The 15,694-nt window shown below is 43.4% G+C and overlaps 1 protein-coding gene across 8 annotated transcripts in view; it reads left to right on the top strand.

The window, feature by feature from the left end:
• SPAST (spastin) overlaps positions 1 to 15,694 on the top strand; it is a 675,354-nt gene that overhangs the window by 643,058 nt on the left and 16,602 nt on the right. For all 8 annotated transcript variants that reach the window (XM_085611993.1, XM_085611996.1, XM_085611991.1 and 5 more), the window contains one exon: positions 6,047 to 6,087. In XM_085611993.1, the coding sequence (XP_085468119.1) occupies positions 6,047 to 6,087 (41 nt within the window). The remainder of the gene's footprint in view (positions 1 to 6,046; positions 6,088 to 15,694) is intronic.

The raw sequence follows: 15,694 nt of genomic DNA on the forward strand, positions 1-15,694 counted from the left end.
GTTTTCAATAAAAAAGGATTTATTGAACAGTCTTAGTTCTCGTGTAAGAGATATGAGCTGTCACGATCGTTAGACAGTAAGCAAGATATAATATGCACAGCGTCAGCAGTAAGAAGAAGTAAAACTGCAACAGCATTGTCTTTTAGCTATGACCTATATCTATATACATACACATAAATACACAGGCTAAAAGTGGATACTCATCTGGTGCTTCTAAATAATTCTACCCAGTGTACCTAACTTGAATGTAGTGCGAGGTAGGAAGTAGGTGCTGATTTAAGCTGTAGTTGGTATGAGCTTAAGTTAGTATATTATATGAGATGCAAGAATTTCCTTAGGTTCTAGTCAGCTCCATACCTTAGAATGAGCGAGGTGGGAATCTCTTTCCAGATCTCGAACTCTAACACCCCGCAAGGGGAGTTGGAGCACTGGAAGCTGGAATCTCTGCATGCAGGGAAGACAGCGTCTTGTTCAGTGCGTCAGGTGGGAACTTGAACTCCTTCAGGACTTGCCGTGGCGAGCCATATAGCAAGCTGTGCCGTGCCGTGCCGTGATTTGCCAAGTGAAGGTATATTTATACCCGGAAGGTGTCTAGGAATGCTAGCATTGACGTAAAGTCGGGCAGAGGAAGACTTCATGAATGAACCCCTAAGGAATAGTAGTTCATGCATAATAGATGAGTTCTTGGAGAAATCAATAATCCAAGCAGGGAAAATCCCAACGGCTTAAGGGTCTGGTTTCGAAGAACTCGTTGTGACGCGGGATGGACGGATGTAGGTGACCATGCCTGTATTTGGATCTGCCTAAATAAGGACTAGTCGAATTGTGCTTATATAAGGACATGATTCAATAGACCGATCATCTTTCATGAAGAACATTTTGATGGAATTTTTGGAATCCTGGGCCAAGTTCCAAACATGTTTTTCTGAACTGGTGTTAGCGAGGGGATTAGTGTACCCTTTGTAGGAGCTGGGGACTTCTGACTGGACCTCTTGCCTTGTAGTTGAGATTTAAATGGAGGTTGGGGTTCAGATTCTGCGCTGGTGTTAGCTGTCCTGTGGCCCTTTCTTTTTCACTGTACTGGTGGTGGTACGCCACCCTGCTTTGTTGGTGGTCAAAGTAAGGATCGTGTAGGACTGAGAGATTGTTTTCCGAAGTGTTGCTACAAAGCTAAAACAGCAAGTGCTGATGGCCTGTGTCAGCCACACTTCCTTCCCTACCTTGTAAGGGGAGTGTTTGTTGTATCTCCGGTATGCACCCAGTAGCCTGGAACCTTCCTGTTGACGATGTAGGTTGTTATTTGGTATTTGGTGTTCTCGCTGTATTGTAGCTTGGCACTGGGGACTACCGCTTCCTTTCTTTGCTTCCTCTTCTTCTCCGAGAGGGGACAGGAATCTGGGAGCAGGTCAGTGACTTAGAGACTGGCGTGCGTCTACCTCGTGAGCTGCGCTACTGCCAGTCACCCCCTATCTTCCTGTTTTCAGATCAAAAACGCACCCTGTTCCGGTTGGGTGCTGCATAAGCGGGTGGAGCGAGGATGATGGAGTGGCAGTGAGGTGGGGGGCAAAATGTTTGGTTCCTTAACCTTTGCTTGAGGCCTGTGCGCGGGATGTCGGAGTCCTTGTCGAAAATTCCCCCCCCCCCCCCCCCCCCCCCCCCCCCCCCCCCTTGTTCCTGGGTTCTTAAGATTCTCTATCCCGGGCTATTTAATTATCCTCAGTGCTGGGAATTGCCTGGAGGAACCTCGCAAAAACTGTTGAGGGCAAGGTGCACCATGCTGATGATAACAAGTGGGGCCTCTGCGGATGCAGCAGGCCTCACCCAGAACTAACCGGGCCTCCTCCTGGGGCCTCTGTCCGCAGACCGCCGTCTAATGGCAGCCGCACGTGTGAATTTTGCTTGCCCAGTTCAGTTTTTGCATTGCTGTTTGGCCTCCGGCCAGTGCAGGAGTGTGGGACTGCAGGGACCCAGCAGGACAGCGTGATGCTGTGCTGCCTGCTGACCCACCGTCTTACTTGCTTGCTTCCCTCTGGGATCAGGGTCTGGAGCTGGAGCCTGCGCTGGTCCCCACAAGCCACCTGCTCACCGCTGCTTCCCCCTTGCACGTTACCACAATGGCGGGCGACCTCAAGCTGCGAGCTGCAAGGGAGTAGGTTGCAGGCATGGCTGCCGATCTGCTGCTCTGCTGAGAGCCACCCAGCTTGAGTGTCATGAAGCGTCGTAGAGCATTAGAAGCGTCATCATATATAGTCAGAGAGATCAGCAGCAGTGCTTGTGTGCGGCCCACTTGCAGTACTAATAGTAAATTCTGCCTCAGAGTTTCTCTTCTCTCCCGCTACTCGTACTGGTTACCTGGGCAGCCTTCCTGTGGAAGGTCATGACTACTTCCACGATGGACAATCAGTCCGCCATCTTTTTTGCTGCACCTCGAAAAAGGAAGAGAAGCTCCTTCACCTGGACCCGAGTGCACTGAGCTTTTATATTGATCACTAAAAGGACCACTATGTGGATAATCAGCTCTTTATGGGGTTTCCAGGAGCAAAGAAAGGCAACATGGTGTCGAAGAGAACCCTGTCAAGCTGGGTAGATCTCCGCACCAAAATCCGATATGCACTGGCCAAGAAGCAGCCGATTCCACCATGGTCAGGGCAGCTACAATGGCAGTAGCAAGTGTCCATGCTGTCCTCGACAGTTGGAAAATGAGCATTGGTGCATATATTTACAAAGCACTACTGCCTCGACAGTCGGTTCAAGAAAAATTGTAAATTTGCCTGCTTGGTTCTGCAGTTTATTTGGTCTAAGTCCACTCCTCAGAGCAAGAAAATATCACTTTAATTGACACAGAGAAAAGGGACTACTTATTTTGATTTACTGTAACCTGAAAACCAAACTTAAACATTCAAGGATTCCTAAAAAAATATTAAGGATAAAGATTGGAAAGAAATGGCATTGGCAGGGTTTAAAGTGTTGATCCTCTAGTTTTGGCATTAAAGTTCACTTTTGTTTAGTTGGATAGGCACAATTGAGCGGGCAAATTGCTGTCCTTCACAGTGCACGAGTGTCAGTGTCTGAAGTGGGCTGATCTGTTGCCCCATTTTAAAGTTGTGGTGGGAATAAACAGAAGGAAGGAGATGGTTGAATATATCCGTGAATGACTAGGCTTCACCCAAAGTCACTTTACTTATGTAGTGTAGCTATTTTTAATTAAATATATTGTATCACAAGCGGATAGCGACACAGCCAAATCTATCCCTAGACCAGACCTAAACATCCCTCCTGTGAATACACACACCTCACAGGAAATAAAATCAACTCCGGTGCCATCCCCTCAAAACATATAGTATACTCCACTCTACCTTTAAAACGCTTACTCAGTTTCTCTTGAATTTAGATGCATTCAAGTCAGTAACCCCTATTCTGATCCTTGCACAAACCCTTATCCTATCCTTATCCCAACGCTCATCGTATCAATTTTTAGCCTCCTTAAATCCAATATTTAAAATTTTCCATTAATTAATCTCGAAATAAATTTAATTTAAATGTTTTTTCTTTGCATCAACTTACATTTTTTTCAGTGTGAATACTTTTTTCTCTTGTGGTTTCTCTGCCGAGCTATTTCTCCCTTGAAGTGTCTTAGCGATGACGGTAGCTGTTGTCATACAGGTTACAGTGCAAGTGTGCCAAATAGTACAAGCATTTACAATGCAATAGGTCTTGCATTACTGAAAGTTGGAGCTATTGGCGTTGCATTATTTTTTGCAATGCCAATAGCTCAGACTTTCAGTCATGCGAGACCTACTGCATTGCAAAGGGATCTGTATCAACTGGTACAAGCCTGTGGCCTTCCTCTGAAGGGGTGGACTCGACCTATGGGCTGGATTTGCCCGCTGAGGTGGCCCCTATATGGCTTCCAATTCCTTGGGATCCAAGTGACGGTGAACCAAACAGAGTTCTAGAGAGCCAATTTGGGTATCGTATTGGAGGGTTACAAGGCAAATGCGGGTCACTGGAGGCCCCCCCCCAGTGTCCCTGATGGGCAGGGCGACCCTCTACAATATGATAGGGCTACCCAAATTTCTATACAAACTACCAAACATGCTCTGAGAGGTTATGGAACCATTTTTCCAGGGCTTTAAGTGGGCCGGGCCTCACCGGTGCTGAGCACTGGCAGTCTTTTAAAGGGGGGCTCGAAACGGGTCCCTATCGAGCTCTGTTTTGTGTCCTGTCACAGGCGGTCTGTTTTTTTCCGGACTGCAGTGACAGCAGGCACGCCGATGGGCGTGTGCTCAGACTGCTCCCTTCTCACTAATGGAGAAGTTACGGCATGACGTCATGCCAGGGGATCTTGTAGGGGAAGGGAAATCCTTTACAGAGCAATTTTCTCTCTGGATTTCTCTTCTCTTTTTGAAACTCAGGAGCAGCAACGTGTCACCAGGGCTTTAAGTGGAACCTTTTGCAATATTATATACAAGCCATAGTTGCTGGTTATTTATCTTATGCAACTAACAACCATTGACAAAGCCAATAGTCCTGACTTGTTGTAGGTATGATGTTACATGTATCATATATCTGGATGCAATGACAAAAACAGCAAAATACAAGTCGGGCGGCACAATATGCTATGCACAGATGTTTAGCTTACGTGTTTTAAGCCACGCCTTTACAGTGGCCACCCCCCTTTCAGAGGCACCCAACCCGTTTTTTTATGCCATTAAAGCCCTGCATTTTTCCGAGCAGTGGGTGGCGTAACTCACTCACTCTTGTGGCACTGAGAGACACTTCAGATCACTCTGCAAACACTGACCAGGCTTCCCTAAGAAGGGGAGTAGCACTGCCAGATCTATGTATCTTCTGCAGGACTGCCCACCTGCTAGTGGTGAACGACTGGGCATTTGCCACGCAACAAGAACCCACTATAGAGGCTGGCAGGGACTCTATGGCACCACTTGGGTATATTCGACGGCTCTGTGATGAAGCTCGCCGACAAAAGACCTTTCTCCGACAGATCTGATGGTTAGCGCATGGAAGATGTCCACAACTAAAATGGAATGGGAGGGACGGCTGATGCTGCAGACCCTGCTGTGGGACTCGGCAGGCCTGGGATAGTCCAGTGGACTGGAGTGCAAAACATAGTGGGATAATATTGGCATATCTGAACTTGGGGTTATTTGGGGTCCCTAGGGCCTCTTACCTTCGAAGATCTGCAGAGTTAGTTCGAGATGGCGGAAACCCAAATATTTGATGCAAACTGGTCCAACATGCTCCCCGGGGGTACAAGGATGCTCTCCGGGAGGTGACGGGAACTTCCTTGCTCGAGTTCAAGATCCGGGGGGATGGGCGTTAACAGACGCACGATTTTTCTAGATTTATTCAACACTGCCCTCTGTCTGCCATCCCTCACAGAACTACGGGACAAGTAGGAAGTTTACCTGTGAAGGCTGTCAAACGAGTATTGGGGAGAGGCGCTCCGATGCCCACGGGAGGTGGCCATTAGGTCTGGCTTCAGAACTGGTGCAGCTGAAGATATTGCACTGCCCGGTAATGCAAACCTTCCGGTCGGGGGTGAACAAATGGTGATAGAAGGCGACCTGACAATCATTCACTAGACCACTGGTTACTCTGGGGATATGGGCTGGCAAGACGCTACCCAAATACTCTATACTCTTTTCCAATGTTGCACAGGTAGTGGCATGGTGGGGCATTGTGAGACGGTGGAGTAGCAAAGAAGCCCCATCAGTTGTACAGCGTAAAAGGGACCTGGACTGGCGTATGAATGCAGACCGTACAGTGTACATGGCAGGGCCTTTCTGAAGAAATGTGAGCAGGTCGGGGGTACCAGGCTGCACTACTGAGAACTGTACTAACTGGAGTGTGCTGCGATGTCCATATAAGATTATTCAACGTGAACGGGGAAAACGTTGCTGCGGTGTTGTGTATGTGCCTATTTGATTTACATGTATGTTGTTTGATTGTTAAAATTAATAGAAATAATTAGAAAAATGTATATGTGTGTATATATATATAATTTTCTTTTCTTTCATTACAGAATTGAAACCAGAGCAAGTGAAAAACATGTCTGCAAATGAGGTGCGTCCCAATTTGTAATAGATATATAACCGAAGAATAGTTTTAACGGGAGCCAGAAATATTTCGTATTACGCATATTACCTAGATCTTGTTGGTTCTCCCCACCCTCTCTTTTGGAAAGACAAATACTCTTCTGTTTTATTCAAACCATGTGCATTGCGAAACGTCAATATTTTATTTATGTAGTTTTCAGGGCTCCTTTGGGCCACTGCTGCGCAGTCATGGCCTGATCAAGTAAAAATGAAAGTGATGACGAGAGGACAATGAGTATGGAGGGGTAAAAAAGAAGAGGGAACACAATCCTAAATCTGCAAAGGATCGACTAGGCACGCGGACAGAGAATGCAAAAGTACAGACGGGAGATAATTTACACCTTCACTCAGCATCTCTGACCTTGGCCTTCTCTTCAAAGGCAGAGGAGCACCGGCTTGTGTCTACAGATCTCTAATTGTTAGTTCTCCCCACCCTCTCTTTTGGAAAGACGAATACTCTTCTTTTTTATTCAAACCATTTGCATTGCGAAACGTCAATATTTTATTTATGTAGTTTTCAGGGCTCCTTTGGGCCACTGCTGCGCAGTCATGGCCTGATCAAGTAAAAATGAAAGTGATGACGAGAGGACAATGAGTATGGAGGGGTAAAAAATAAGAGGGAACACAATCCTAAATCTGCAAAGGATCGACTAGGCACGCGGACAGAGACTGCAAAAGTACAGACGGGAGATAATTTACACCTTTGCTCAGCATCTCTGACCTTGGACTTCTCTTCAAAGGCAGAGGAGCACCGGCTTGTGTCTACAGATCTCTAATCAAAGCGTATACCGAGGGAAGGTGGTTACTCAGTCATTAATGTTGAATGCCGAGCGGACTGGCCATGTGGACACCCCATCGGCATTCGTTTTTAAGTTTAACAAGCTTTATTGAATAAATGTTACACATAGAACATAGGCCAAAAGTCAAAAGTTAATAATTAACATATGAGATACCACTAGGCAACAAAACAGTAGTAGAAAGCTGTTTACATTTTAAGGATTATAAAGGAAGAGGGGGGAGAGGAAGGAAGGGAGAAAGGAAAATACTTTGCAACTATAGATCGAATAATAATAATACTCTAGAGAACAAGAAGGACATATTAACCTATTTACATAATGAATAATACACTGCAAAGGGTTAGAATGAAAAAGAGCAAAAGGGCAAAGAAAAAAAATTTATGGAGGTCGGAAATCTTCAGAACATTTACGAGAGTGCTGACTGAAATCTTATTCAAATAAATAGTTAGCGGTAGCCAAAATAGGTCTCTATTTACAAGCGGATTACTATAGGAAGCAAAAGCAGTATCCAGTCTATGGTAGTGGCATACAGAGTTCCACCAGGATTTGATTGAGAGCTTTGTTGATCATTTCCAATTTATTGTAATTTGTTGAAAGGCTAAGGCTAACATCAAGTCAAACAAGAACAGGGGTGGGAGCACCCCGCTTCACCTCCCAGCAAGGTTCGCCCCTGGCATTATGGTAAATGCAGTCTAATGTTGCTTGCTTTGCTAAAATATTTACGAGTGTTTAGCCAGATCAACACCATCTGCACAAACTCTGGGGAAACATTCGTAAATATTTTAGCAAACCAAGCAACATGAGACTGCATTTACCAAAATGCCAGGGGCGAAACTTGCTGGGAGGTGAATCGGCGCGCTCCCACCCCTGTTCCTGTTTAAAAGCACTCCCGTGAGTCATTGAGCTGATGAGCTCGTGGAAGAAGCACCCGCGCGCCAGTGAGAGGTACCTGACCTGATGTGATGTTTGGCAACCTACTCAGCAAACCCCAAATTTGAAGCCTGTAATCTCTACTGATAACGGTTAATGAACCAGAAACATGTGTCTAGAGATCAGCACCATCTGCTCCAACTCTGACAAAACACTTGTAAATATTTTAGCAAAGCAAGCAACATGAGACTGCATTTACCATAATGCCAGGGGCGAACCTTGCTGGGAGGTGAAGCGGTGTGCTCCCACCCCTGTTCCCAGCAAGTCAAACAACCCTTTTTCGTGAGATAAGAAACTTAGAGTCTGATAAACTCCCCACAAAAAGAAGAACATTTGATATAGGAGTATGTAAATTGAAAATGGTTAAGAGACTGGACCAAATTTGTAACCAAAAAGAAGCTACGGGAGGGCATAAAAACAAAAGGTGGAATAAGTCAGCCAAAGGAAAATCACAGGACCAACGGGTCTTATTATTAGTGTGTGCAAAATTAGCTATGGAAATGGGAGTGAAAAACAAGCTGTGATAAAGAGTAGTGGATACGGATCTAGAGATTCTTGAGAACGACCAAGCCCAGATCTTATTCCATAAATCAGTGCTCCACTCACAACCCAAATCTCTCTCCCAAGCAAGTTCCAGCTTAGTCTTGGAACGTTCTGGATCGGCTAAGTAAAAGTATTTATAAATCAAGGAGGCTTTTGGAAGTAACAGCAGAATTCTAAGGAGGGAATCTTGTGTAGGAGTCATCAGGAGGAAGGGAATAAAAAACATCCAGAATCACTTCCATAAGTATCGAAAACATTTGTAAAAAAGAATGAGGACAATTATAAGTGGCTTGGAATTGAGGAAAGGAACAAGGAGCTATACCGTCAAGCATATCCTGAACCCAGATAATGTTTCTAGTCCTCCAGGAACTCCAAAACATGGGTCAATTATTGATAGTAATAAGACGATTATACCAAAGAGGAGAGCGTAAGAAAGTGTTTCTAGATATTATTTTTGGTTGAAAATGAGGTCTTAATAATGAACATGTATGTTTAAATAGTGGAAGAGATGGGAGAGTGGTTTTGTCAGTAAATGCAAGAATCTCTTTAATAGAAAATGGGGGCAATAAACAACATTCAATAGTGACCCATAAAGGAGCAATGGGAGAAGCATCTGTAAGATGCCAGAGAGAAGCTTGTTTATGACACAAAGCTTTATGATAAAAGTGAAAATCTGGAAAATTTACACCTCCGGTAGATTTTGGCTTTCTAAGAGGAGACAAAGAAATTCTAGGATTTTTGTTGTTCCACAACAATGTTATTAGAAGGGAATCTATTTTATTTTTAAAATAGATGAAAGGAACGTGAACCGGAATCATTGAAAAGAAATATAGTAAAATTAGAGTAATCATCATTTTGATAGTCAAGGCGACCCCACCAAGAAAGGAAAAGAGGATTCCAGCAAGAGAGAAGTTTGGAAATGTGGTCAAAAGCTTCCTTCATATTTATTTTGACCAAATCTAAAATAGAGTTAGTGAACCATATACCAAGGTATTTCATTCTAGAGCTGTTCCAGCAACAAACAGTTACATCAAAATGCTCCTTAAGGCAAAATTTGGAAATAGGAAGGATCTCTGTTGGCAGACAACATGCCTAGACGCGAGGGCACGTATGAACCCGACCCCCCCGCCTAATGTCAGGTAGCGGACCCGCCTCCCCCCCACCCAGGGATACCCGGGACACGCCACACACACCTACCACCGGTCCATACCCAATCTACCACGAGATTCTCTCGTCTGCCGACCCCGCACTCCCTCTTCCCCCCATGCTTCCCCCATCACCTCCCTCCCTCCCCTACTCTACCCAGTTACGAGACCCCTCCCCTACCCAAGGGCCCTGTTCAAGCCGCCCCGTAGGCAGCAAGAGCCCCAGTTAGCGGTTTCAACACCGCTGTTTGTAGTTACATGACATGACAGGGAATCCAGGAAGGAGGGGACCGCAGCTCGGACCTCGATAGGAAGGGGCAACCGTCCCCCGACCGAGGCCGAAAATGTAGGCACGACCAGGTCGGCATACATGGGGGCCAGACGGAGCCGACCACTGGGAAGACGAGTCTCTCAAGACACCACGGGAGATATGAGCCACTGACGGACTACAGCACATACACACGCTAACTTCCCTATAGATCCCTAATGTTATGCTGTGCCGTAGTACAAGAACTTATGATAATACTGATGATTATTACTTGTAATGCATTCCATGAAAAAACCCTAATAAAAACATGTCAATTAGGAAGGATCTCTGTTTTGTCAGAATTAATTTTATAACCGGAGACCTCTGAAAAATCAGAGATTTCTTGCAATAACGGGGAAATAGAGGTCACTGGGTTTGAAATAAAAAAGTAGCATATCATCTGCATAGGCAGAGAGTTTCAAGTGATGATCACCATAAAGAAAACCAGAGATAGAGGTATTGTAGTGAATCTGAGATAGAAAAGGTTCAAGGGATAAGATAAATAAAAGAGGAGATGGGGGCAACCCTGTCGGACACCACGATGACGTGAAAAACGTTGTGACACAAGACCATTAACTATGGTGGATGCTGTAGGTGCGGAATAGAGTAATGAGACAAGATAAATTAATTTAGAGCCAAAACCATGCCAATGAAGTGACTTAAAAATAAAAGACCAATCTACCCTATCAAAGGCCTTTTCCGCATCAGTAGAGATCACGGCTAAGGGATAAGCCAAAGAAGATGCCTTGTTTAAAACATTAAAAAATAGCTGAGAATTATCAGTAGTTAATCTGCCTTTGACAAAGTCACACTGTTCTAGAACAATTAAATGTGGAAGGAGAGACTCAAGACGTAATGCTAATAGTAGAGCTAAAAGTTTATACTCTACATTTATCAAGGATATAGGGCGATAATTCTTACAGAATTTGAGATCCTTTCCTTCTTTTATGAATAAGACATATAGATGCTTCTAAGACGGTGCCACTCGCCGTACCAGTAGTACAAAAATATTGGAAAAGTTTTTAAAAATTTGGGAGTAACCGATTTGAGAAATGCAGGTAGAATTCTACAGAAAACCCATCCAGGCCAGGGGATTTATTTTTCTTTATGGAGTTGAGGGAGGTAGCAACTTCCTGGATCAAAAGGTCAGTCTCCAGAGAAGTAAAATTAAGATTTGTAGAAGAAGGGGGGGGGGGGTAATATTGCTAAGGTAAGTGTCAATAAGAGAGCCTGATGCGGGTATTTCTGGAGTATATAAATTCTTATAAAACTTTATAAATTCATCTAGACTGTCCTGATCTTTAAATAGATGTTTACCATCCATTGACTGGATAGAGTCTATCAGTACCCTTTCCTTTCTAGATTTAGGATAATTAGCTAAGAGTGAACCAACCTTGTTTCGTCCACCATAATACTGGGCACTGCTTCAAAGTAAAGTAGAGGATGCATTATCAGTAGATATTTAATAAAGACCATCTTAGCACAAATAAGCTTCTGTAGGGTCAAATCAGATGAAGTATAAAATTGGTGTTCTAAACGTTTGATGTTGGTTAACAGGGCTTTATGTTGATTAAGAATTATTTCTTTTTTCTGGAAACAAAATCAATGATGTGGCCTTAAAACTATCCCACACCACAGCAGGGGAGATTGAAGATTTTCATTGAGAGAGGAAAGAATTCTTCAGCAAAGAAGGTGAAGGAGGAGGAAAAAACTGGGTCTTGTAAGAGGAAATTATTGAATCTCCACCTAGAGGATTTAGATTGCGAGCGGAGCAAATCAAACTCAGCAATCACCAGGGCATGATCGCAAATCATAATGGGTTCAATCGAAGAAAAGATAAGATTTTGAGCTAAGGGTTTGGAAAGGAAATTATAGTATAATCGGGTTAGGGACCCATGTGGAGGGGAGAAAAAAGAAGATTCTGTCTGATCAGGGTTACATAGTCTCCAGGCGTCTACTAGCTGTGTCTGCGTATTTGTACTGTGAAATTGCTTGTGAGTTTTGTGGGTAGTAAAACTTACCTGGGATTTGCGGTCAATAAAGGGGTCCATAATTGAGTTACAATCGCCTCCAAGTATAAAAACATCTTCTTTGTGCTGAATACACTTACTTGTAATAGTAGACCAAACAGTATAATCTGTTTGAGTTGTACAATATACATTAAATATAGTTAAAGAAATGTTATTGATAAGTAATTTGACCAGAATCCATCTACCTTCAGTATCTATGTCTTGTGTAACCACAGAGCATTTCAGTTTTTTATGGCATAAAATAATGACACCATTCTTTTTTATATTCGTGGGGGAAACAAGAACTGAACCGACCCAATTATGTTTAAGCTTAAGGGCCTCAGTCTCTGTCAAATGGGTCTCTTGTAATAAGGCTAAATCAGGATTGTAGGAGGTCAAATGGGAAATAATTCTCTGCCTTTTTATAGGATTAATAAAACTCTATTCCATGTAACAACTCTGAATGAAAGAAAATAACATTATATATGCAACAATAAAGTTAACAATAATAAGGAAATTAATAGGCAAATATGGATAAGGAAGGAAGATAAAATAAGAGCCATAGGAAACAAATTATAGAAAAGGTATACGCAGTAAGAGAGAAAAATAGAATAGGAAGAAATTGCAATATCATAAGGAGAAGGAAAGGGAGAAAATCACTCAGAGGAAAAAAGAAGAGGGGAAAGAAAAGGAGAAACAAGAAGAGACAGTACATGTCAGAAATCTGACGACCACAATACATGCCTTTACAGGGGGACATGAGGTAAAATGAGGAGTGGCAACGGACAAAAAACAAAGACAACACACCCAACAGGGAGGGCAACGCATCACATCAGTATGCCGTATTTAACATAAATAGGAGCAGGAACATAAGGCGGGTATTACACTAAATTCCACGGAATCTGTAAAAACAACAATACAACAATGAGAAAACAAAATGAATGGAATAGTCTATTAATCAATGAAACAAGCTTCAATAGAAACAAGAAGGATCAAATGCAGAGAAAAAATATTAAAGTTCAAGTTTGAGATGAAGGACCAGCAATCTCCATAGAGTATGAGGAGTGAGAATGGATGAACTTCCCAAGATCGGCGGGGTTCTCAAAAGAAGAAGTCTTGTTCAAGAAGGTGACCTTAAATAGGCATGGGTGAAATAATCCATAGCGTGCATCAAGAGAACGAAGAGCAGGACGAAGATCTAGAAATTCCGTTCTACATTTAGCAGTGGCCGTTGAAACATCTTGAGAAATGAACAGTCTTGTACCAGAGCAAGAGAGCTGCTTCTTAAGTTTGGCTGCATTTAAGACATTTAAAAGGTCGGTGAATTCCAAAAGTAGAAGGATTACTCCATGAGGTTTGGAAGGAGCTGAGGAGGAAGACCGGCACAGACCTAATCGATGTGCGCGTTGAATGTTTAATTTGGTCAACGTGGAAAGGTCTAGATGCTGTGGTAGGAAGGTAGTGAAGAAAGCAACAGGATCATCGCCTTCAAGGCCTTCAGGAAGACCATATAAACGGAGGTTGTTAAGTCGGTTTCTATTTTCAAGATCTTCAGATGATTTTTTAAGTTGCAACACCTCTTTCTCCAAGCAGCTAATTCTGGCCGGTGAGTCCTGTACTTCACTCATCTGTTGCTCTACAGAAGATAAACGAGAATCCATATCTGACCATTTGTTATCCAAAGTCTGTAAGCGGAAATTGGTATTTTCAATAAAAGGTCGCAACGGCGCGTATGTCCTCCATGACAGTGTCCAATGAAACATGGGACATAGATTTAGGTGGAGAAGGTGAATCCTGTTTGATTCTTTTGTTAGTAGATGATGGCAGTTGTGCCTTAGAAGCATTAATAGGCGGAGTTGTAGAGCAAGAGGACACCGACTGCGTCATTCCCTCAAATGACTGTGAGGAATTATGTGAGGATATAATCCGAGTAGAGCAAGAGGCTGGTTTGTTGAGAGAGTAACCTTTGACAGAACGTAACAATCCCTTCCTCCTTCCCATGGACCAGCACAACAAGCTGTCAGAAATTCCTTATATAGCAATGTAAATCAATCAGCATAAAGCACTGTGTCAGAAACAAAGTCCCCACAGGCAAATGTTCCTTTCAATATAAAAATACCATTCATTAGCAAAAAATTAGGAGAACGTTACTAAAAAATAGAGAAAAATAACATTCCAGAATAACGTAGGTCATTTTCTGAGGAGAAATATGCAGGTGGAAAAAACAAAATGGTGGCCGCTGTATAGCCTGAGGATTCACCTGCAATAATTAATGTCCACACAGTAGCAAATAAACAAATGGAGACATCATCCTGGAGAGCAGGTGTTCCCATGTCAGGAAACACCTAAAGACCACCGGAAATATCGCTGGAAACGCCGGAATTACATCAGCGGTCTCTGATGCGGCGCGGAGCTCCGCAGCTAGGCGTCAATCTTGGGTCGCGTTGCATGCGTCCTTCCCCGTGATTCGTTTTTGATTTGTAGCATCGAACCCTAAAGTTGTGGCTGCCACTGCAAGCAAAGAAACAAATATTCTTGATTTGTAGCAAGTTTTCTTCCTGCGTGTCAGGAATATTTGAAAATTTCCCATCTGGGATCGCCAAAGAGAGGGGTGGGTGGAGGGGGCAAAGTAACAGTTGCCTTTCCCTAGTGGGTCGTCTGCCACTGTGAGCTGGTGATCCAGTGGTATATGGACCACCTATCCAAGGGTGCCAGGACATTCTTCACTAATGGAAACTCACTTGTTAACCCCACCTCTTAATTGACTGGGGGGACCTCCAGTTAAGCAGGCAAGATCATGGCCAGACTCTAAATAACCTCTGGAGTGGCGACATGGAGCAGTAATGCACGATTTGAGGTTAACACGCAGCTGTTTTCCTGAACAGGATCCTTTTTCCAGTAATACTATTTTTAACATAAGGTTCAGAGTTAAATAGGAGTCCTGAGAATCTTTTTAAATTGCTTGAGGTCCTATGTTAATCTCACGTAACTTGTGTAGAGTCCAAAGATGAGCTCCAATGTAACTGAAGGAAACTACCTTAAAATTTGCTATTTGACACCAAATCTGGTTAGCAGGTCATGATTTACCCTAGGTCGGTTGGCTTTAAAGTGAAGGAGGAGATGTGGCCATAGCTGCCAACATTGGAACCAAGGTTCGAGCCCCGATGTCAGGTTAACATCCTGTGATTCTGGGCACATCATTATCTCCCCATGCCTTAAAAAAAAGGCCATTGGTCCAAGTTTGTATTATATATAACTGCAAACATAAAATACAACTGCAGATAAAACAAGCATTTGCAGTGCAATAGGTTTCGCATTTGCAAGATTTTGAGCTATTGGCATTGTAAATGACAATGCCTTTTATTAATGTGTTTTGAAACACTGTAATTTACAATGCCAATAGGTCAAAGTTTCGAAAATGAGAGACCTATTGCATTGTAAAGGCTTGTTTCTTCTTTTGGTCATGTTTCACAACATTCTGCCAATGCTGTACAGCATTGCCAAAAGACATTGGCAAAGCCACTTAGCCCCAATGTTGAGAACTACTGGCTTTGCCAATGCACCCCCAGAGATTAAAAGTACAGTTATTTCTGCTTTACAGCTGTACAGCATTTGCCAGTTTGGGCTTGAAGCTCAACATCTGGATCCTTAGCACTTGTGTCTGACGCTTGGCTGATCCTAGTCACACTACTGTTTTAATTACTCTTTATACCGCTTGAACAAAGTGAGATGGTCGTGTTATTACTGGCTGCTGAAGTCCAAAGGCTCGAACGGCATGCACGAATGGAGGCTTGACGTTGCACCATACCAGCACATCACAAGCCATTCAGCTGGGCCAATAAAG

The sequence above is a fragment of the Triturus cristatus genome, chromosome 6 (genome assembly GCF_964204655.1).
Source record: "Triturus cristatus chromosome 6, aTriCri1.1, whole genome shotgun sequence".
NCBI lineage: Eukaryota > Metazoa > Chordata > Amphibia > Caudata > Salamandridae > Triturus > Triturus cristatus.